Source organism: Ambystoma mexicanum, chromosome 11, assembly GCF_040938575.1.
Source record: "Ambystoma mexicanum isolate Mex_15411 chromosome 11, UKY_AmexF1_1, whole genome shotgun sequence".
In the NCBI taxonomy this organism is placed as follows: Eukaryota; Metazoa; Chordata; class Amphibia; order Caudata; family Ambystomatidae; genus Ambystoma; species Ambystoma mexicanum.
This window is the reverse complement of record NC_090934.1, coordinates 1,050,296,663-1,050,321,315: the sequence shown is the minus strand read 5'-3', so window position 1 is coordinate 1,050,321,315 and position 24,653 is coordinate 1,050,296,663. Positions and strand designations below refer to the sequence as shown.

General features: G+C 46.1%; 2 protein-coding genes across 2 annotated transcripts in view; one reads left to right on the top strand and one right to left on the bottom strand.

The window, feature by feature from the left end:
* The window catches only part of MRPS11 (mitochondrial ribosomal protein S11), a 217,618-nt gene extending 212,832 nt beyond the window's left edge, over positions 1-4,786 (bottom strand). Inside the window, exon 1 of the mRNA XM_069624290.1 lies at positions 4,558-4,786. Coding sequence (XP_069480391.1) covers positions 4,558-4,625 — 68 coding nt within the window. The 5' untranslated portion in view covers positions 4,626-4,786. The remainder of the gene's footprint in view (positions 1-4,557) is intronic.
* A 785-nt stretch (positions 4,787-5,571) lies between these two features.
* The window catches only part of MRPL46 (mitochondrial ribosomal protein L46), a 97,629-nt gene continuing 78,547 nt past the window's right edge, over positions 5,572-24,653 (top strand). Inside the window, exon 1 of the mRNA XM_069624289.1 lies at positions 5,572-5,830. Within this exon, the coding sequence (XP_069480390.1) occupies positions 5,615-5,830 (216 nt within the window). The 5' untranslated portion in view covers positions 5,572-5,614. The remainder of the gene's footprint in view (positions 5,831-24,653) is intronic.

Below are 24,653 nucleotides of genomic sequence, written 5' to 3'. Positions count from 1 at the left end.
ATAAAAATAAATGAAGACTTCACAATGGCCAAAAACATTTGGTAAAATCAATGTACACGTGTGGGGGTTATTTTCCAATGTTCTTCACCCCACTCATTGCTATGCCCCAGGTTACCATCTCCAAGTGCCTCCAGATCCAACAGCATCTTTTAACATGCCCGTTTAGATCACCATCTACCGCCCATACCTAACATTCCATAATATTACATCAAATTTGGCTACCACCCATAGCCAGGTACCAACTTCTGGGTCTTCCATCTCTAATACTGCAGAAGTCAATTTGACAGCACCACTCCAGATATGTTCCGCACCATGTGTGTGAATTTAGTGAGCTATGTGGCTAGTACCAGGAGATCATTCCAGTCCACAACAAATAGGGTATCCAGTTATATTTTCGAAAACACATTTTCGACATGCCATTTTGTTGACACATAAATGCTGAAAAAAAATGTTTTTTTTTTTGTTTCGTTAATAAAGAAAAAGGGTAAATAAAAAATAAAACTGGTTAAAATAAAAAAATCAAAATTCTGCATTTTTTTTGTCGAAAAAATGGCATTTCGAAAATGTGACGTTCGAAAATGTCACTATAAACCAACAAACAGTCTACTGGATTTAGGTGCCATCAAGCAGGTTTTGGGGCATTTACTGAACAACTATGGCGGCAATTCCAATTTACTTCAAAATCATCTTTAAACTGGTGGTTGGTATGCATGTGTTTCAGTTTGTATTTGTATGGATTCAATACAATTTCTCTTATTTTCCCAGCTAGACATATATAGTCCATTTACCCAAAACACAAAATCTGCAACAAGGCCTTATAGATTTTCTTTCTTTGCAAAGTATCAACTGAAATAACTTTCAGATGTATGATCCAACAAAGGGGGCCAATTGGGCGTTGGTGCGTGGATTCAGAATTTGGCACCCAGCCTTTGATTGAAATGGCTGTGCTACAGCCAGGTCCTCAGACGGTCTCCTGTGTAGTGAGTGATTCATTTGGGAAATCTGTGAATAGCCATTGTAAGGATGAAGAAGTAAGAGTGACGCAGAAGGGGTCATGGTGATTATTAGAAACGAATATTCAAGTGCAAAAAGGAAAAGAAAACCCTATCCCACAAACACCAAGAGGGGTTTCCCTGCCTCCAATGAAAAAACTAGTGTCACAATGTCCAAAGCTAAAGTCCCAATGTCCAATGTCAGAACCCTAACTCTGCCCCTCACATTCTATGTTTAAACTAAAATTAAAAGAGGGACTTTCTAAGCCAAAAAGGGGGTAATCTTAAGTATTGGGGAATATCCCCCTTCCCCAGACTTGTTCAGGTTCTTTGCAAAGTTCAAACAATTGTTGGGGAGAACTCTGTTCCCTTGTTGGGCTTTTCTCAGGCTTCATTTTAGATCTCTGGGTCCCTGGCAGACCTGTTTCCTTCCACCAGATAATGTGGCAAAGAAGAATAGCTTGGGATGCACTCCCCAAGCTGTGGTGGGTGCCTGACCCAGGTTGGCAGACCTGATTCCTCCCACTAGGTACTGCGATGAGGAAGAATACCCTGGGATGCACTCTCCAAGCGTTGGTGGGTCCCTGAAACTGGTTGGCAGACATGGTTCCTCCCACCAGGTACTGCAACTAGGAAGAATAGCTTGGGATGCTCTCCACAAGCTGTGGTGGAACCTGACCCTGCTTGGCAGACCTGGTTTCCTCCTGCAACGAAGAATAGCCTGGGGTGCACTCCCCAAGCTGTGGTGTCACATACAGACTTGGGCTACTCACCTGCCAAGTACTGTAATGCCCGTAAGTCACTCTCACAGATAACTTTATATCGGTGCAGGTCCCAGACTCGCACAGTGGGTTTCCAGCACCATCCACCCAAACTTGGTTAACAGTTTTTCCAAGTAGTATTCTCTTTACATGGGTGCGGGTCACAGACTCACACTGTGGGTTAAAAGCAGTAGCCTGGCAAACTTGGTTCACAGTTCTTCCAAGTAATATTCTCTTTACACGGATACAGCTCCCAGGCCCATTCATGTTGACTCTTTGGGTTTATCTGCCTGTTCCCACTGCCTCTGCCACTTTACAGGGCCCCTGGTGCTTCCCCGTTCATCAGCATACTTTATTTCATGGGCCGTGATGTTCCCTGACGTCCTGTGCACCTGCTGGCTGTGGTGGGGCTTCTTCTGCTTGCTTCGGTCGGCTAGCGGCTCTACTGTGCTTGCGTCCTCCTTCTCGGCCTGGGACCGCACCTCTGCGGCGGCCGAACTTCGGGGATACCAGTAGTGTCTTCCCTGCTGTTCACCGTGCGGTCCCTGCACACCGGACCAGCTAGACAGCAACCTCCTTTTTGCTCGGATACCTGTTCTGCCTTCCTTCTTTCCGAAGTGAAATCTGTCTTGCAGTTCCTCCAGGGCAAGCTTCAAACCTGGTCAAGTCCTTTCAGCTTCTTCCAATCAGCTGTTGAGAACCACTATAATGGGCAAAGTGGTTCTGGTAGGTACTCGGTATTGCACCATACCTCTTCGTCCGAGCATTGATCGAGTTCTGATCTTGTAACTCACTAGAGATCCTCCTTGTCGCAGTACTCTCTAGTTCTGTTTCACAGAGATACATGGCATAGGAGGGTAGCAGTGGAGAAGGAGGAAGAGGTGGGGATTGGGGGATTTAGGGATACTGTGTTCTCCAAATATGGTTGTCACTGGTCACAAAGTGGGTTTGCCCACATGTTGAGTACCATCCCAGGCGGACTATTGCGTAGCGGTCTCACCTCCCTGGCCTCAAGAGAAGTGGCTCCCCCTTCGGTAACAGTGACGACATCTTAGGATTCCTCACACCATGTGAAGAGTTCAGGAGAAGGGCTAGATCAGGAATTCCCACTTTCACACCACGTCCCTCGTCCAGAAAGGATGTGACCAAGCAGTTTGGGCTGTACTGCCCCTTTTGGGATTGGACCAAGCCTGATTTGCATATGGTGTTTCCCCTTTTGTAATATCTTGGCAGGCGAAGAACAATGGTTTGGAGGGTTGCCCAGAGCAATGCCAGAGGTTAGAATTAATTCCAAACCTTCCAGCCATCACCTCTTTTAACATATAATTGTAACCAGTTGTTATGAGTCTGTACGCTTTAAAAAAATGTAACTATGCCCTAATGTTTATAAATTGTTTCAAATGCACAGAGTTAAATTCAATTAGTTGTGTTTGCTTGGCATCAGTTGGCCCGGGGACTGGGAAACTTTTGGTTTTAAGATAACCAGACGCTTCGAAGCTATTCTCTTTGCTTTCTGCTGGTCTCCGCTATCCATGCTTGAGCACTTTTGCATTCTTTGAGGCAGCTAATCAGAGTCATCTATCAATTCTATAATTTCATTATCAATTACATTTTTTGCAACTTGTTCATACAATATGTGTCCTGTAGTTATACTATGGTCGTTATACAGTCCTCGTCGCTGCTATTAATGAAAATTGTCCTTTACCTATGAAAGAATACAAGTACACTTGTCGTGGACTGCTAATGTTGCCCTTGAAATGCTACTTGTTTATCATTCTGATTACCGCAAAATGAAGAAGGGAAAGCACGTACCTGCTAGGTCTGGACCTCGGAGGCACCGGGTCCAGACACGCAGCTGCTGGGGGCACCCAGCCAACATACCCAGGTGCAGGGATCACCCTGTAGGGCTGCAAGTACACGGTCGGATCATGGCCTGGGGACACCCAGGCCATTGTGCACACAACCACGGATGGCCAGCAGGGGTTCTGCTAATTACAATAGGGGCAGTGTTGCCTCGCGGGGGCACTGCCACGTGGGGGGGCTCTGAAGGAGCACACCCTCTGCCTGTGATGCTGTGCAGCGCGGCAACAAAGACACAGCAGGCAGGAGTCTGATGGAACTGACTGATGAGCGGAAAACAGCTCATCCTTTTTACTAACAAGGTCACAGCCATATGACATACACACAAGCCCTTAACAGGGACTCCATACTATTAAAGGGGCAGCACATCCGACTCCTTTTCCTTCACAAGATAAAACACGACAAGCATCAATGGATATAAAACAATTAACAGCCACGAACAGCAATACTCGAATTCATAGGTGCCCAGCACAAAAACAAAGATACAGCAGGCAGGAGTCCATCCAATGGAACAGACTGATGGGCGGGAAACTGCTCATCCTTTTTATCAACATGGTCACAGCCAAGTGACATACACACGAGCATTTAGCAGGGACTCCTTGTCATTAAAGGGGCAGCACATCACAGTACACATGCTTATGTTGATTGCTGCAAGGCCACATATCAATTTATGTGTTGTGGCAACGACGAGGGGAGGGAGGGTGTGTGCAACCACATATTCTGCATCCCTTAATTCCTTTGGTTGGGTGCAGGGGGGGTGTCAGTAACCAGAGCCCCCAAACATGCTTAAGAAGGCCCTGAACTGATGTACGGTGTACAGAACTGAAGCAAGACTGGTGACTAATGGGTGACGCACGAATTTAGCTGCGTTATGAAAGCTTTACTACTGTACTTTGTGGCAAGCAACTATTATAATAACCACACACAAGACTTTACCAACTTACCCAACAGTGCTAGTGAACCTCCCAGGAAAAAGGAGCTGTCTAAAAGTAGCAGGAACGAACGACTGCATCGGGACGTTTTTCAGGAGTTCCTCCTTCGAGAAGACGGTCGCTGCAAACACAGTAGCAAATTGGTAATTTTTACTTCATTGGAGAGGACTCTGCTCCACTGGATGTCAGCTCAGTCAACCTGTCCTAGCACCACGATTGGTGACATAGAGGAGGGACATAGAGAAAGGACTAAGCCGGCAACGCTGTTACTTCAAACTCAAGTGAACACCATGACCTTTTGCCAATTGTCGTCCAAAGAAATCTGCCTCTAACTACTAAAAGCAAATAGTTCTACGCTATTATTAATACAGTTTTTAATGGTATTTTAAACAGAAAACACTGACCCTCCTTTCACACAAAATATATTTTCTGTACACTTAATTTTAAAATACTGTTTAAATAAAGCAACCCGTTCTCGTAAAATAAGAGCTGTACTGTAGAAAATGGTCTCTTCGATTCCTGCAATTATTGTTCTTCGTTGGTGTGTGTGCTCGCCAAATAGCAACTCTCATATATGGCGTTATATTTACGTGCATAGGGGAAACTTTTTGTTGTCCTTTCATCTGGTTGAGAATACCCGAAAGGTCAAGAACGGCAGCGCCTTGTGTAGCAGCTCCGAGGAAGAAATTAAAGTAGGGCTCTTTAAGAGGTAGAGTTCCATATAAAAGGAACAAGCAGTGCACACGGTTTCGCGTTTATGATTTCTTTTACAAATTGATTTATTATAACAATAAAGTATATATAATATAAAACTAATATTTATCAAAAATTTTCTCTTTTACCTGAAAAGAAGCTATGAAGTTTTGTTATTTTAACAGATTTAAAAAGAATGCACATTTACAAAGCACATTGTATTCATTAACCTTCTGTTTTGGTGATTACATCAAGTTGTTACGCAGTGAGCAACTTTCCAAGATGGACGGTTTGCTTTTCCATATCATTGAGGGCACCCGACATCCTAGTCCCTTTACTATGCCCCGGTCTGGTGGCTGGCCCCGTCTGTGCAGAGATGGCGACGCCCATGCGGAGGTTACTTACTGGTATTCTCTCCTGCCGTTTTCAGCCAATTTTGCGCACCTCGGATTACCGATGCTTGGTTGCCTTGGCCGCGGATGGTGGCCGCTGTCCCTGGCAGTTGGTCGGAGCAGTGTGCCTACAGAGACCGGCGGTAATTTCGCAAGTCAAGACGGCTATACAAGAGGAGGTGGCGGAGTTGATGCAGCAGGTATTCGAACCTGTCCTCGAATTTTGTGAATCCCTCTCTCGGTTCCATGTGGGTGGGCCATAGTTACTGCTGTAGGAATTTTGTTGGAACGACGTGTTACGTTCTCCATTGCAGTGGTTGTGCACTTTATCTTTTCTAAGTGAAGAATTTACAGGACAGCATGTACATGTGGGATGTCAAGCGGGAAACTCGTGTTTACAATCTCGGGGAAAAGGGCATCGCTTATTCAATAACATTGGGGTAGGTAGGTAGGTGGGGGTGAGGGGGGGGCGCGCAGTTGAGTTTCCCCAACAAGCTATGTGGTCAGTCAGGGACATTGCCAGGACCTTCCACCTATTTCAGTTGAAATGGCCCGTCAGCGGATCTCTAGCAACTTCCCCAGTGTTGTCAGTCAGAAGTCTTATGGCCAGCAATGTAATCAGTGTCCTTAAATGCGCACTTTGCAGTGCGTGTGGTGTATGGCCTGCTTAACTGTGGGTGCAATGCTCCTTTAAGGGAATGAGTCATGATGTTGTCTTGGCTCGTCTAAATAAAAGGGCTCTGCTGTCACATGAGGTGCAGCAGAGCCCCAGGAAGTGGAAACTTGTGTCTGTGTCTTTTATTGGTCTTTGTTTGCCGTGTGACCACAGCCTGGTGCAGCAGCCCCGGCCTGGCTGCCAATAGATCTGAGGCCGTGGTCTGCTGGGTGCCGCCAGCCAAAGTAAACGTCCAGTGATCCTGATGTTGGAGGGTGCCCCCCTGGGGTTTGTCTACTGTGAACCTGCAGTATTATTGGTAAGCCGGGTGATCCTGGCATCTGGTGCAGCCTGCCCTGGTGACTGGTGGTTTTTATTTATTTTATTTTACATTTATATAGCGCTCACACAGCCCGCAGGCATCGAGGCGCTGTTACAGGAATTAGTTGTGTAATTGTACTTTTTTTTTTTCTTAGTTACGTATTTATAACGCGCTTAAACACCCAGAGGTTTCTAAGCGCAGACCCGTGGATCGAACGTTGTTGCTTCGTGTCGTCTTGCTTCCAAGACGCGCATGCTGCCGCTGAGCTATCCTCCCGGGACAGGAGGATAGCTGCCACATTGGTGACGAGGAGGGTGGCCCACGGCCCCGCACCTTGCTGGAGTGCAGGCTGCCTGGTGCCCACGGTGACAAAAAAGCGGTGTCGGCCGCTGGTGCTGCAGTTGGCCCAGGGCCCTGTGCTTTGTTGTAGCACGGGTCGGCTGGTGCCACGTGTGAGGTGGAGGCGGCGGTCGCTGAGGCTGGGAAGTGGAGGCGTGGCCTGTTATCAACCAGGCCCACAGTGGTGAGTGATGAGACTGCTGAGGCCCTGCGGCGGCCCCTGGCAATAAGGGGCCTGGCCGGAAGAACTCTGGGCTTGTGGCGGTGAAGGCGCAGCAGGCTCTTGTGTGCCCGCTCCGGTGCCCAGACGGCACCCCTGTATCCCTTTGATGGTGTGGGTGCACCTGCCAGTCTAGGACCCTGGTGGACGGTGTGGGTGGAAAACCTCAAGCTGTATTTCGAGGCTGTCTAAGTCAAGGACAGGGTGAAACGGCCAACCCTCCTATACTTAGCCTGCCCGGCCGTCCAGAGGGTCTTTAAGACCTTGCGGCCCAGAGACTAGTTGTCATGATCTCTGCTTCCAAAAGGTCAGGGTTTTCCCAACTCCCTTGGAAGCAGATCCATAACCCAGGTTCCGAGGGCCAACCAGTCCCAATTGGGACCTTTTGGACCCAGTCCTGGTGCCAGTGGCACCAGGCTCATAAATATGCCCAGTCCCAGCGCTGGAAGCGCCGGGCTCATAATGCTTGGGTGGACTTACCTGCAGCAGACAATGCTGCTTACTTGCCTGCCAGCTGAGCCTCTGATCCTCTTCTGTTTGGAACTACTTTTCCTGTTGGGTGGGGCAGGAGCCACTCCCTAGATTCAGAACACTGGAACTCTTCTGGAAAGCAGGAACTCTTTTCTTACCAAGGCGTGGCTGTGGAAGGAGACATCTAAGCACTACAGGAGGCTATTTAAACCACACCCGGTGGATGAATCTTGCTTTGCGTTATTCTGCATCCTCTGCAGCAGAACGCTCATCGTGTCTTCTGCATCGGATCCTGGGCCTAAGGAAAAAGGCTTACCACCCTGAATCCAGTCTTCAGCAACACCTATAAAGACAAGAAAGAACAGGTTAGCATTCCGGCATCTGAAAGACAAAGGCTTACCTGCTCTTCGTGCGCTCCGGAGGTCTTCACAATGCATTCCGGCATCTGAAAGACAAAAGCTTACCAACTCTTCGCACGCTCCGGAGGCCTTCGGCGCTGCATCCTGCATCTGAAAGACAAAACAAGGTGCGTTTAAAGACATTGGGGAACTTTAATACTCACTTGCCATTACTCTAACCCAGCGGGTATTCCGGCACCCTGCAGCCGCTCCGAACTCGTACCTGCAAAATAAAAGACAGTTAGAGCGCATCGTGAAGCAGGCAACAAGCGCTTACTTAGGTGCTTCCAGGCGCTTCTATTCATCGCACGGACTCCATCTTCAACTCACTTCAGCCCGTCATCCGCCATCGCCGGAACCTGCAAAACAAGAGACATCATTACTAAAGACTTTAAAGACAATAGAATTACTCGAAACTTACCGTTCGTGCAGTAAACGACGGACAGCAGTCCTCTGAAGTCAAGAGGCCTGCGCCACCGATCCAGTGAAGAAACTGGTTACAGCACCCTGCCCCGAGGCAGATGGAGAGCTCGGCATTCACTTACCTAAGGTGAGAGCGTTAACCTTTGGGGGTCTACAGGAGAGCAAAAAAGGAAAGAGATAGGGACACCCCAATAACCCCAGTTCATTAATCCCATATTTTCTATCTGCAGACATCTTACTCTTGAAGTCAGGCATACAGTGCACAGAGGTCCAGCCCAAAGAGCCAACCGGGTGCTACACATCACCTTCGAAGATACGGTAGTCGCCCAGTCAAGACCGGCGCCTCTGCGAGAATCAGGTGAGCGTTACACTAGTCATATGATGCAGCCATTGCAGCACTGAATAAGTACTTTATGCACATGGTCAGTCGGGATTATAAACGGTTCAGGATGAGATGTGCGAGACCAGAGGAAGGGGATAGCCTCAACACATTTCATGGCAAGCTTCGGGGAATCATGCTGTCTTGCGCCCTGGCATCTTCGAGGATGACGAGATCAGGGCTCGGATAATTTACGGCTGTAGCTCGGCGAAGTTTTGAAAAAGGGTCCTCGGGGAGCCAGAGCTGGGCCTTGACCGAATCATGGAACTGTGCCGCGCCCTGGAGTTGGCGGAGGTGCGTGCATCAGCGATGGACCTATCCAGGCAGCAGCTCAAGCTGAAGACGCACCTTCAACAAGTGAATTTGGAGGAGATGTCGGCCATAGGCAGATGGTAAGGAGGCAGGCCAACAATTAGAGGGGAGTGGCCAAGGAGAGGGTTTGGTGTCACAGTATGCCTTCAGTGTGGATGGGACCATCCACGTGCGCAGGAGTACCCGGCTAAAGGACCTATGTGGAAGGTGCGGAAAGGAGGACCATTTCGCAAGGGTGTGTCCAGCCACAACACCGGCCAGCATGGTCGAGCCATCAGCAGGAGGTATGTCAAAAGAAGCCCCCCAAAGTAGCGGTGGTCCAGGTGGAAGAAGAGCAAAGGAGGAGATGATACAAGTATGCCTAGGGTGAACATTAGGAGAATGTGTTCTCTCTGTCCTGTGGCAGCTCAAGGGGCCAGTTTGATCCAGGCATTTTCTGATCCCAACGCTAGCCACTGAGACTACACTGGGTGCGCGGACTAGGATGCACCATTGTTTGCAGTGATTGAGCAGTTGATGGGAGTGGTGTGTGGACTGGAATGCACCACATTTATTGGCCCGGTTAAAGGGTCGTGTTATGTTTTGGTGTGGTTTGGTTTTGCTATAATAAAGGAGGGAGGTGGCGTTTGGCCAACTTAACTGTGGGTGAATGGGCTCTTTAAGAGACTGAGTTGTGACGTTGTAATGGATAGTCTATATAAAAGGTGCTCTGCTGGCACATGAGAGGCAGTGCAGCAGAGTCCCAGGAAGTTGCAACTCGTGTCTGTCGTTTATTGGTCTTTGTTTGCCTTGTGACCACGGCTTGGTGCATCAGCCCCAGCCTGGGTGCCCCCAGAGCCGAGGCTGCCGTCTACTGGGTGCCCCCAGCCAAGGTAATATGTCCAGTGATCTGTATGTTGTAGGGTGTCCCCTGCTGTTCGTCGACTGCGAGCACTCAACATTATTGGTAACCCTGGTGATCCTGTCATCTGGTGCGGCCCGCCACCAGGGCGGGCCGCCATAGTGCGCACATTACATGCTGTATTTGTTTTAGCCCTTTAGGGTGTCTCGTGCCTCTGGTACTTTTTTCTCTACATTAGCCCCTTGCTGGCAAGGAAGGAATAATCGCGAGACAGCAGCGAACGAGGAGCTGAAACCGGTCCATTTCAGTCACCGTTTAGTGTTTCAGCTCTCTCCTGGTTGTCCGTCTTGTGATAATTGATTACTATTAACCACCTTTTCTCCATTATACTGTATTCACTGCATGGGTGGTTGAGACTTTAATTCTCTCACAGCAACGGGGGCCCACAAGCTTCCTGAAATCATTCCCCAAAGCCTCTCCAACCATTCTTGTATGTGGCGAGTTGGTAACCATCACATGGTTATGTAATTTTAATAGAAACCGTAGCTATGTATTACTGTGACTGCTGTGTGTTTGGGTCTGTCATGTTGGCAATCGCCCTCATTTTGTTGGTGGTGGAGGTCAGGTAGGTAAGAGGGGAAGTAACGTGGGGGGGGTGGGAAGTCCTCAGTTTATAAATACATTTGTGACAAGACGCATCAGTGTGGCCTCCCGTCTTTTGCATTCATCGCCCGATTGATGCTGTTGGCCCTCATTATCTGATCCGGCAACATCACAATGGCAACCAAGACAGCCCCCTGATTCCGCCCGCGCAACTAGGATAAATCCCTGTGCAATGCGTGGTCCACAGGCGCAAGCTGAGAGGCAGGTGCCGGTGCAGTGATCTGCAGTGCGAGGTGAGCTACCCTGAGGCACATGTCAGCGGAGCACAATAGGATAACACGAGGGAGGCTAGTTTGAGCATAAACTGGATGTCGACCATGGAGCAAATGGATAGGTGCTATTAAGATGTCTGAGTAGGGCATTTCAATGATGGTGCCGGTGCGATCATCGGGGACAGTGCTCCAGATACGCTTCGGAAGTGGGAGTATTTTACTCCCTATTTCTTAAAGTTGGAAGTAAAATGATTTTTTAGGGAGTAAAAATTAAGTCCAATTCCCAATGGGAGTATTTTTAAGCGAGTAAAAATGTTTAAACTGGGAAACAGAACTGTTTTTGCAGTAATTAGTTCTTTGCACCTAATTATTCATATACATTAAAGGATACATGTTTACTTATTTCGATCAGGCAGTAATAAAGCTATTTCTTACTCTGGAACTACATGCACTCCTGGTCCCGACATATCCATGGAGCTGTGTGAGTGGAAGCAGGGGTACATGTGATGTGTTTCTCATTTTTTGTTGGGAATATTTTTGCTCCCTGTTTTTTATTTTTTGGAGTGTGCCTACCCGCTCAAGGTGAGGGTGCCAAGAAATCAGACAAAACATGCTTCAGGTGTGGGTAGGAATTACCTCATGACGGCACATGCTCAGCACTAGGAAAATGTGGAGCGGACTATCATTTGAGCAGTATGCAGAAATTCCCTGGTACCAACATTACAAGGCACATCACCAAGAGGTGGAAGAAGACACTTGAAATATCAATCGGATGACCGCAAACCGAGCTGTGAACGCAGAAAATAATGCCAGCCAGAAGGTAAAGGTGACAAGTACCTGTCAACAAGAACTTCTTGATCCCTTGAAAGGAGGAGTTTGCAATGGACAAGAAGGAATGTAAGATACATAGAAGTTAGATCTCAATCAGGGAGTGACTCGTACTTGCTTGCTGATTAGAGGAAAAGAGACTAAATGTGGACACTGGTCAATGAAATTGCCAAGGAACACATTCCCACGCTAGTACTACAGGTCAATAACACACCAACAGAATTCCTGATTGACACTGGCGCGGCTGTCCAGGTACTGAGCAAAGAGGCGTACCAAAACCTTCCCTATCAACCAAAACTAAAACCTTCATCCGTGGACATCTCTCAATATGGATCAAACACGCCATTACCTCGCAAAGGCATGTTTGCAGCAGTATGGTTGCACACCTCATTCGGCATGCATAGTTGCACATGCTCACCACTGAAACAGCGGGTGCCTAATGAGTTTTAAGACTGCAATGGATACAGTGCTGGTGTACATGTATACCACATCATGGCACACAAATACCTAGCTCAAGATGGCGATATGGTGAAAGTATTCCCCATGTTGTTCAAGGGTCTGGGCAAGATATGTAATGGCAAAGTGTGACTGCACATTGCTGCATCAATCGGAACTGTGGCCTGTGGAGGAAGAAATCTGCCTTTTGCTGGATCAAACCCTCATCGAGCAAGTACTAGGACCTACTCCCTGGGTTTCCTGACGGTGCCTGTTCCAAAGAAGAAAGTGTAAGGGTCCATAAGACACTGTACACCTGCGACGGCCAAATGAAGCATACAGAGGAAAATGCACAAAGAACCCAGAATTAAAGACTTGATCAATCTACTCAAAGGGGCAACTGTAGTCTCAAAGCTGAACCATAACAAAGGTTACCATCCGTTGTAACTCAACCCTGAATTCTGATACATTACTACATTCGTAACCCACATGGTGTTGTACAGATATAAACGGGCTCAATTTCAAAATATCCTTGGCTGAGAAAATATTCCAAGAAGAGATGCCAGGCAATGCTCACTGCTCTTAGAGAGACACAGCTTCACCTCACTGATGAGGCCCAACTAGGCTGAAACGTGTATGGGGTTGCTGTGGTACTCTTGTTCAGAGGAGAATTGCCTAGCATTTCGGTGCTGGGCTGCCCCTGGGCAGGACAAAGACTGATGTGTGGGGTAAAATTTTTCTCTGTGAAAAGAACAGTGAGCTAAAGACTTGGTTGAGACTCTCCCAGGGGCCATTCACCCACGAACAAGTCAATGGGCTGTGTTAGACCCCCCTCTGTTTTGTAATTCCAATGTAGGTTTACTTCGATTGCATAAATCAATAATATTTAGGTGCCACAGATGCTGAACTTGGGCTACAAGATCGATTTATCAGAACAAAAATGGTGGGTTTCACCTGACCAGTGGAACCTGAGCTCTGTGCACACTTTTATAGCAAAAACAATGCTAAATCTGTTAATATAAAAATACCAATTTTAATAGTGTCAAAATACATAAATGTAAGTTAAATCAAACCGCTTTCAAAATAGTCTTTGTGTCAAATAATATCGATCCCGGTGCATCAAATAATTCTACTTTGTATAATAATTGTTAGTACACAATAACAAAATACATTTCCAAAAATCAAATGCATGAATAAGTAGTGCACAAAATAGGTTAATTCAGACAAGAACAATGTAGTTCTGTGTCCATTGGTGAGAGGTTTTCTGATATACAGATAGGTGTCCTCAATTGTAAATCGTGTCTCTACACAATGCATTTTGGGTAATTCTACCCTTCATCAGGTGCGGACAGTTCAAGAGTTCTATGAATTCCTAAAAGTTAAGTGTAGGATATAGTGAGTATACCAGTGTTAACTCGTCATATTCTAAATAATGTTAGGTTCTGATTTAAATTAAAAACCTACTGACCTTAACGTGCTGCCGTTGTGGCTTGACTAATGATAGTAAAAGGTTTGTGATAGCTGGTATTTCTGTCTTCTCTCAACGATACTTTTAGCTGTGGACAAATGAAATTGACCTACGTTAGGTTAGTCATGAAGGGTGGGCTTCAACCGGGAGTGGGACACCTTGTGGCGAGACACAGTATCCCTCTCTTCCCTGCAACACCTTTACCCCATCCTATATGGAAACTCTTCCCCCCCCCCTTTTCCTACACGAACACATTCACACAGACAGCCTGCTCTGGGAAAAGACACACACACCCGAGCAGTGTACCTGACATGTCCCGCTACTATGGTCAGGCAATTGATGGTAATCATTTACACCTGACTCCCATTAAACTTCCCCACACAGATAAAAGGAGGAGCACGAGAGCACACTCTGAGCGAGGCAAAGCACATGAAGGAACTGAAGTTTCGAGACGGCAGCTACACAAGGCAAGAAAGATGGCAAACCATGAAGGGTGCACAAGGAGGGAGATGCTCTTGACCTTTCCGGCAGAAAGCAGTTACTTTCTGGACACCTTTTGGATTTCAGAGCATAAGGCCAAGAAACCAGACCGGAGAATCCTGTATCGTGCGTCGGAGATACCTGAGGCACTCCTGTACGACTGATGGAGTAGGAGAGAAGCAGCAGCCGCCTTGGTACCGTTCTTGGCTTCAAGATCAAAGAAAGATAAATACAGCCCGTGAGTTGGGGAAAACCGATGCAAGGCCGGTCTGTGTTGAAGTCAAGGTTGCAAGCGGCAACATTGTATACAGAGAGTAAGGAAAAAGATTGATGTACGCGTGTGATGAAAGATGAGAGGACAGCCTAACGGCTGATGGATGTTTGAACTGTAGCAAGGAAGATAAAATATTCGTAAAGAGTGATCCAGCACCGCAAGTGTGCTCAATCGAAGGTCTCTAAGATATTCAACCGAGAAGTGGCAGAAGCGAAAGTAAAAGATCAAGAATAAGAATTGGTGTGAATCAAAGTGGTCCTGTGGCGGTTTAAGCGAAACCCATTGCACAATCGAAAATCTTTGGTTTTTGATACAAAGGAATCTGAGCTCGAACGAGGGAGACCAATTGTGAACCTGTGAATGTGAAAATCCTGATGAGAAAGAAACTTTGGTGTTTGTTACGTAAGGCCCTGTGCAATAAGAGACTGTCATTGGCAGAGAGACTTTGGCAGAAAGCATGATACCTATGCTTTGAACTGTTTCCTCGTGTCCAAGAAGCCAGTGTGTGAAGCTCCAACGTGCCGCTTTGTGCCGTGCTGAAAATGTGGGGAAGGGAAGCCAACTGCTCAACTATCCTGATTTATTATTTTTAGAACACTTTTTTTTTTTTCTTTTGCCTACATTGTTGTCCCACTCATTTTGTATTTGGATGTAAGGATTGGCTATAGATTTATTAGTATAGGTCCTTTTTATTTTGACAGACTCCACAAGGTCTGCGTTATTATTTGATGGCCGTAGCTTGCTCCCATCCTTGGATTTAGGATTAGATGGAGATCAGCATTCAACCAACCCATTGAAGTTCAATAAACACCCTTAAACTGTGATCACTTGCGTCTGTCTTCACTATTTGATACCATGCCTTCCTTACACTACTGATCAGTATAGCACAACATTTTTTTAATGTAAAATTCATGTAATAAAACAGAGGTTGCAGCACATGTAACATCACATAAAACCCACTACACACACAAACATATATTGCTTTCTCTTTGGACGGCGGTTCATGCTGTTTCGGCAGCACTTCTAAGCGGTCCTGCACGTGGTGTTCTAACACCGGAGATTGCTCTTGCTCCGTTGTCTTCGCCTGCCCCTTAAGTTGGTCCAACTCTTATGACTGTCGGCGTCTTTGGGGTCCCCAATGTTTCCTATGTCAAACTCCTGATCCGACCACTGGACCTCCTCTGTCAGCTGCCATTCCTCCGAGGACGGTGTCACAGTGTGTAAATCTTCCAGTGAGCATTTTACTGCTACAATCCCTCACTTTTTACACAGCCTTGTCAACTAATATTGAAGCCTAGCACACAAACCAGTAGGGGAGACATGGATGCGAAAAAGGGCACAGGAGAACACTCCTTGCAAATCAGCAACTTTAAAAAACCAAGTCAGATGTTTCAGCAGTACGTATTGGCATGTTTTCTGGCACACTCCTTTTCCATTATTTTACTTAGCAAATAATGTTTCGTCTGAGTTTTCTGCCAGATACATCAGTTGAACGCGATATTTATTTAATATTTGTAATACAGATGAGCGTGTTTTCTTATGGCATAAAACCTCTTCTGCTTTGTCTGAGCAATGTTGACAAATGAATAACCACAACTAAACCTATTGTTTATTCTGAGCATACAATGTTATTTTATGCATAGACTTCTCTTTCTTTGCATATGAGTTGCTAGGAACTGTGACTGATCGGTCTTGAACTGGTTGTTCTCTCTTTATAATCAGATGTAAAACATTTTTTTTTAAGTCTATCATTTTGGGAAGCGTGCTGTAAAATGCAGTGGTTGGGGAAAGGGACATTTTCTTCCAAACTCTCTTCAGGTCACTAAATCGCTTATTTATCAGTTGTGCGCATGGAAAATTGTGTGCTCAAAAGCCAACCATTTATGAACTTTGAGAAAAAAAATAAATTGGATGGAACATTGCTGGAGGCCATGCAAATGTCAGCTGTGCAAAGTATAATCCCAGTAACGTACTATGGTGGAATAAATTATGCTAATCTCAATTACTCCTAGTCTTCCTCGTCACACTATTTACCTTTGAGGCCTCACCTCCCTGCCAGGAGCCCTCTTCAGCTTTTTTCATACCACGCCTCCTTTACCCTGAGGTATGCCTCCTTAATACCGCAATCTCGTTTGGATTTCTAAGTAGGGTAATGGGCCATCCACACACTGCATCGGTGAAGAGGGATGCTCGTACTGTGACGAGGAGTAGCACTAGGGGGGTAATTACTGGTATGCAATCCTGCTATTACTTCCACATCCCTCTTCCTTGTCCCAGTACTTGGCCTTATGCATAGCAAAGTGGCATATGTTGGGTGGGCGAATGAACATACCAACACTTAGCTCACTTTTGCTCCTCTTTACCTCTTTGACACGAGATTGCTCAGTGAATACCAGATTTGAGAGCTCCTAGACCACGACCCATGTCTACATTCAATGTGTAATCTTTAAAGTGTTTGGATCATGCCGCGTAGCTGCCTTGCAGATTTCCTGCGTTAGACCCCACCCTCCCCACCGTCCGCATCCAACGAGGAGGATCGCATTCCTCCTGTTGACCTGTCCTTTATGCAATCCACCAGATGCAACCCTGCTGCCTTACATGTCATAGAGATTACCATGTTTAATCCAATAGCTAATCCTCACTACTGATGCCTTCATTCGAGCCCACAAAGTTAGCAGGCTGTCTTATCTCCTTAGCAATCATTCATCACTGGATACTCCAAGATGGCCTTTTTACATCGCTGTAATGCCATGCTTCACCTTTCAGTGGTTGATTTTCTTTTAATTTTTTAAATTTTTATACTGTCCTAGAAAAAACGAGGATGAATCACATCTTGTAACCTAGGAAATTTCAATGTTACCTTTGGCACAGTCGCATCAAAATACAAATGCCTTGCACTGTATTCTAAGGAAGCCTCAAACATCACTATTTGCGCTGATGTGATGGCAATGACTCCTTTAGTGTCAAACTAAATATGTGTGGATTCAAAAGGCACAAGCTAAAATGACTGCAGGACTAACAGTAGATGCCAGAGCAGGGAGCCCCTATGTGGCATAGCCCTGGATAAGACAACTTCGACTGTCTACCCATTAAATTCTTCCCTACAATTTTTGACTCCCCATCACCTCTGAGCCATAATTGCTGCCCATGGAGCACTTGGGGAAGATATTGCCATACCCTTTTCAAATCCATCTTGAATTAACTGTAAGATGTATTCTATTTATGGTGCACCATGCACTGAAACTTGCCTAGTGCTTTGCATAGGCCTTAATGGTGGGCAGTCACTTGGAATGCAGGATTGTCTCAACCTCCTGATCTGACAAACCTAACTATATCCACCTTCTCTGCTCCGTTTCCAAACCCACCATTGATTCTTGCTGGTCCTTCTGCTTTCCTGACTTTTCTGTACAGGACAAAGCCACTTCGGTATTTTTTGTACCTCCAGCCATTTTTTGTACCTCCAGCCTCTGTATCTTGGGCAGAAGTTCAGAAGGCCAGCCTAGTTTCTTGGAACAGGGTAACCTTCGGGACAAGCCAAACCAATCACGGTAGCATTGGCTGCTGTCAAAACTAGGTCTCAGAAGGGGAGAGGGTGATCAAAAGCCCACAATGAGCACACACAGCAAACAATACCACACATTACTCTGTCAGGTGTATATTAAAGAGGTGTGTGTGTGTGTGTGTATATATATATCTCCTTTTCAGTAAAATACAAATTAAATATTCAGCTGTAATAACAAAACCAACACAACACTAATCTAGCAAACATATATACAGTAACCAATGGCCTAAAGGAATAATACAAAGTATTGATCCACAACCTGTAAAGAAAGGGGTCACACTGCGAATATCGTTTTGGCAGTCCTTCACAATTCAAACCCTAACTACGAGGCAGTCCAGTCTCTAAGATGAGTGGAGCCTTGAGCTGAAAAGTACTTTCTGTGCTGGGGCACGTGATCGTGCGGTTTAATCAAAACAGGGTCTCTTCAGGGGGCTGTAGCGACTCAGGAAGGGGGTGAGGCAGTGAAGAATAAGTTCCCACTATTCAAGGAGGGTCTCCCCAAGCGGGCAGAACAGGATCCAAGAGTTGGGAATATCTCGGTAGCACAGGCTACCTTGATAAATAAGAGGGACCCTGAGGGGACACTTGTGCGTAAAAATTGATGGATGCGCCAGGTGCCACCGTTAAGGGTTGCAAGTACTCACCGACCCTTGGCGCGCTCCGAACCAAACTTTGGCAGTTGAGTCAACTTCAGTCGCAGGTTCAAATCCGGCTGTTGCGCAGCTCTGCGGCTCTCAGGGGCTGCGTTCCAGGAATGATTTAGTGGCGGGACAGTGGCGATTTCTCCGATCCTGATGAAGGGATCAGGCCAGTTCCACTGCAGTCAGTCTTGGGGCACAGGGGGGCACATCAGCAAGGCACCCACGAAGTTCACCACCACAGCTGGGCGATACAGTGACTGCATTTGCTCTAGTTCAGGCGTACTCTCCCAATTCCAGAACTATGAATGCTAGGTGTACGAAACACGACGGGAGAGTGCCTTATACCCACAGCTTATAGTCTCCAAAGGCTCAAGTAACAACTCGAGACAGCAGCGGTTCCAGGGCAAAGGTCCAGTACGAGCTGGTCAGTTCACTGGGCGGTCCAGGATCACTTGCAAAGAGGCTCGCTTACAGGTTAAGTTGGTGGTGCCGATAAGTTAGTCCCACTATTCCAATGGGGTGAAGCACCCTTGCAGGCATTCTAGGTTGAATCAGAAACGGTGGGTCCGACGGGACAACAGCGGGCTCAGGGTGCCAAACCTACTAGCGGGTCACCAGCAGTTCCACAGATCTGCTTCGTTGATTTAGGATACTTGTCTCCTTTACTAACTCAGATCGACCTGGAATGGGTGTAAGATGCCTTCTCTTATCCTAATCTCCTTTGCGCCGAAACAGAGAACCCAATAGGAGATCTGTTCATGTACAGCCATCCCAGACGTGGACCAATCACGGACCAGAGTGGTCTCAGTAATCTGAGCACACCAGACATCCTGTCACCCAGGATGTGTATTGGAACTAGACGGTTCCAGCCCATATCCTGGAGGCACACACACATGGCTTGAAGAAGCTTGTGAAAGCTTCGGTTTGTGCAGGTGTCTGCATGACCAAATAAGGAATTTCCCTGGTCTGCTCGACCTGGGGAAGGCAAAGGGACAAGATGGCCAGAATAGCAACAAAGTGAAAGACTAAGTCTCCCAGTACTGACTGTCTTAAGGGCATGTCAGTTTCCCCATAACAAAATGAGCAAAAGCTAAGCGGAGTACAGCAGAAGGCTGGGCTCCAATGGCAAAAGGCAGGCTAGGATGGCCAGTCAACAGAAAAAGTTGGGGGTAAACAACTTGAGGGAAAATAGCCCATACATGGAAATCCTTCCTAACAAGCTCCCTCTTTAGATGACCCTCTGCTCATTCTCATCCCTGCCCCTCATCGTGATTTCTGTAGGCCATGGCTGTGGAATTGTCTGTCACCAAGACTGCCTGAACTTCCACTTATGGCCCTGCCTTTTGCTGTTGGTTCTCTCCAATTCAAGGAATGGGTTGCCTCTAAGGGGACCCCACCCAACACAGGTTGCTGGTGTTTGTAGCAAGCATGCTCTGTGGGAATATCCCACCCCAGACCCTTCTTCAGGTTCTCCAAATTCAGCAAAACCACCCCAGTTTTGACCTCGGTCTCTGGCTTATTGAAATCAGTTTAGAAACTTCTGTCACTCTGCCTATCAATGTCTGTGTGTGCTGTAAGAAACCTGATGGTATTCTCCTAAATAGACCTCAAGAATCCCTTAGTCAGGTAGCCAGGGAAGGGCTGGCACTTTTAGATCCCAACCTTGGTGGCGGACAAGCGAAGAGATGATCACCTGGGCTATGGCAGCCCTGGGTTATGCTCGGGGGTGGGTCGGGGCTATACCCCAGGTGAGACGCGGTACTATACCAAGAACGAAGGCCAGGAGGGCGAAGTCCCTGAGGCTTTTTTAGGTGGTTCCACATCTACCTCTCTTCCACCCAAAGACTCTCCCTTATCCATATCCAACCACCCTCCATATCTGGTAAATCCCCTAGGAGCCTGAACCCGGTTGCACTTGAAAACCACATCTACCAGAATCCCTGTTTCCTACCCAAACACTCATAGTTGTTATTTTTCCCGTCCCTCTCCTTTTCCGTACTCCCTGTCTGCTTTGCCAAAACACTACTGTTCCCACAATCCTCCCTATTAATTTCACAATAATAATCCTGGTCATTCCCATTTGTTTCACAAACCCTGCCAAACTCACCCTTTTGAGTTTACCAACCCCCTTACGAGGGCTATGATTCCATACGATGCCTTTACCTCATCCTACCCCGTAGGACACCGGAAAACTCTACCCACACCCCTATCCAACACAAACACTTTATTACGCAGAGAAAGACAACGGACCAACACCAGAGCTGTTTACCTGGCATGTCCCAACACAAGGGTCAAGCAATTTACCAGAACCACACACACACCTAACGATCCTTTATCTACCCCACAGGGATAAAAGGCAGAGCACGAGATCACACAACGAGCAAGGCCGAGCGCATGAGGGGAGAGCTATTCTAGACCGGCAGTTCATGAAGAGGAGAAAATCGCTGAGATCTGAAAGGACGACAAGGAGGGAGTTACCATTGCCCCTTTCAACTCAGAACCGTGAAGCCTCTGATAAAGGAATTAAAAGACTGGGGAGTACAGCTGGTGTGTGTTGTGTGACAACGGTCCACGGGGGCTTCCCGCACGGATAACACAGGCGGGGAGGCACGCTGGCTACTGTGGTTTCGTCCTTGACTCCAGAGGTGAAACAGACCAGTAGGTTCAACAAATCCGGTGAGTGGGAGAAAGCTGATAGCAAACCGTACTGTGTTGAGCCCAAGGTTGCAAGTGGCAACATTATATTTGAACAAAGAACATATTTTTTTAACTTTTGAGAAACCGAGAGAAGGGCCAGCTGTAGTCATGCGCCGCAGGAGTGCTCACTCAAAGGACTCTGGCTTCCCCCTGGGTTTTGTGGTGAAATTACAAGTCCCAGAATGCCCATGGAGAGGGTGGTGTGAGGGTCAGGGTTGTCCTACAAAGGTTCCATTAAACATCCTTTGTACAACCGAAAGTCTCTGACCCATTGAAGAGGGGAATGGGACCCCCCTTGCTTCCTGAGAAAATACAGAACACAAACCTAAGGCAAGTGTGAACCTGACGTAGGGATGCCAAGAGAAAGCTAGGGAAATCGAAACCACGCTTTCTGAAAAATATGAAGTAAACCGTGAACTGTTTAAAAATGTATGAACTGTCCAAGTGAACCCGACGGAGGGAAGCCAAGGGAAAAGCTAAAAGTAAATCCTGAATGTGAGAAAAGAAAGTGTACTATGAAATTGGCAAATGTGAACCTGGTTGAGGGATGTCTGCGAATCGGGGTGTAAGTCTGATACACCTGAGAAGATTCTGCTAAGAGTGAAAGGCCGTAGTGAACCCGATGGAGGGAGGCCAAAGTTGCAAGGCGGATCTGAGCCTGAAGGAAGGAGATCCAAGGGGCGAAGAGCAATTGCCCATGGTGCAAGATCGCCAAAGGAACTTTTGCTTGTTGTTTCGCCCCAGCAGGCCTTCTAAAGGCAAGATAATTTATAGACAAGAGACTTGGCCTGTTATCGTTGACTGGAATAGTGAACCTCGTGCTGGAGAGGTCCAAGAGTGTGCTGTGCTCTGAAGTCCTGCCTTGTCCCGTGCTTAAAACCTGGGGAAGGGAGACCCAGCCATACCATTGTGACTTATCATTTTGTGAACACTTCTTTCTTTTCTTGTGAACATTATCCCACACTCTTTGTAACTTAGTGGTAAGGATTAGCATTTTTTTTTTGTCTTTGAAGAAAGAAAAATGTAAGTGTCCCTTTTTATTTGACACACCACTAGGACTGCCTTATTATTTGATGGTTGTAGCTTGCTCCCATCTTAGCTTTAGGTTTAGATTAGGCATTTGTTTTCTTACCCATTCGTACAGTTAAACTCCCTTGAACTGTGATCTGTCTCTACAGTTGTCACCATACGTTCCTTACAGTGCAAAACTAGTGGTCAGAGATGCAGCCTGGCCCATGGCACCAAGAATCCATGTGCCTTGTATGCCTTCTACCCCTTGCCACCTCCAAGGGAAATGCAGATTGTGCAACTCTTTACCCAATCTCTGCTAAACTGCCCGTAGGTGTAATTCTGACTAATGGAAGGAACACTTTTGCCCTCCTGTTGCAAAATTGGGCTGCTATAAACACCTGATCCTGGTTAGGACAGGGCAGAAGGGGTGCAAAGCTAAGACCCAATCTGACAATCAATAGCGGTATCCTATTAAGTATTAATTAATCGGTTCCCATTAGTCAGGGTATTTTGTGAATAAGTGAAACAATGTCAATTGCCACAAATGGCCAGCGTAGATATATTGCTCGACTAATCGAGAGAGATACACGTATCTCGATTAGTCGAGCAATATATCTACGTTGGCCATTTGTGGCCATTGAACAAAATAGTAGCCTTTCTGAACTCATCCCTATACTGCCCAGTTGAACAACTTGATTCTGTTATACGGTCATCTCCCTCAGGTGGTGCTTGCGTGATAACTAAAGCCCAGGGAGATGGTACTAGTCAACAAGTTTATCAGCGCGGTCCTATGAACAAACCAGTGTGCCCTACGTCCTGTAAGGCTGCTACCTCCATTAACACACCTTTGACTGTGCCAAGAAAAGGGCCTGCAAATGATAAATTAAACACAAGGGATATTGGTCAGAATAAGCCAACCCAGATCTCTCCTCTCATACAAGATCTGCCCGACTCTGTTCGTTTGCAGGTCCCCTATCCACAAGCTGATGCTAATTTATTTGCTGCTATGGGGCGTATGGTTAAACTGGAGGAAATCCATCCGGAAAGAGTCCTTTACTGAATCGTACTAACCTTCTTGCAATATTGAAATCAATTTCATGTTTGGCCACTATTATTAATTATGGTTTTGGTTTTTATTAACATACTTAATAGCCAAATAGGCTTGTATATACAACATTTAAAAACACACATAGACAACATTGATCCAAATTACATTACAATACCTTGGTAAACTAAAACCATATTACATAGTGTGGTGTGGATTAGGCCATATCATTCATGAATGTAGTCACTCATAACATAATGCTAACATAAAATTATGGCAGGAAATCAGAAGTAATCAGACTAACAACTACATTTCTAATAGACCATTTTTAAAATCTCAACTATATGCAGATAAAATCTACCATGAAGAAAATTAAGTTACAATCATTGCCATTCATAATGAGTTGCCATATTCTGTAAAGATTATTAGTATCTATTTTATCTAATGATTTTAGATACTTATTTCGCCGTTCCGTTAGGCACTCACATTGAATCACCATTTCCACTATTTCATTACCACATATGCGGCACATACGCGTTGATTGAGACTAAGCTAACTGCCCACCTTTGGTATCCAATGCTTCACTATTGTTGAACTTCATCAGCAAATAGTTGCGGACCAATTTAGGACTAGGGTAGGAGTTAATAGAGTGGGATTGAGATAAGTTCTTACAGATAGAAAAGGAAGGGACCACTATGAGATTTGGTTGCCAATTCAACACACAGCATTCATGGGTTGCATTCTTTTTTAACCAGCCTTTAAAGGTACAGGCACTAATTATGATCGTGTGCAAATTGAACGGCCCAAATGGGATAGCTTGCTCAATTGGGTCCTCCTTGAATTCCGCTCATCAGTGGCAGCTTCTTTACTATGGACGTATTCAAACAATTTGAATGCTATGGGATTAAAACATACTATCTGCAAAATATCAATTCCCCCTGCATGCTCCTATTATGAACATGTATCGGCTTGTTTCATTTGATAAAAGGTTGCTAAATACAGTGTCGCACTGCACGTGTTCTCAGCATGCCAATAACTACGTAGCGAGTCACAAAGAAAGATTTTGGTGCTAAGTGCTCTATTTGACTGTAGCAGCATGATGGTATAATGAATGGGCTAAATTGGAACACATGCGGTTTTCGTTCCTTTCTTGAACACCTGATTGGTATTGCACATATTCGAACCAGTGACACATTTTTATTACAAGAGACATGAACTAGTGAGGCATTCTTTGTAGATGGATATAATATACTATATATGGTGGTTAAACGTGGGGAAAAAGGTAGACGGTGTGGGGGCCTAGCAATTGGTGCCTTGGTTACACCTACACTTAAAGAATACCCCTTG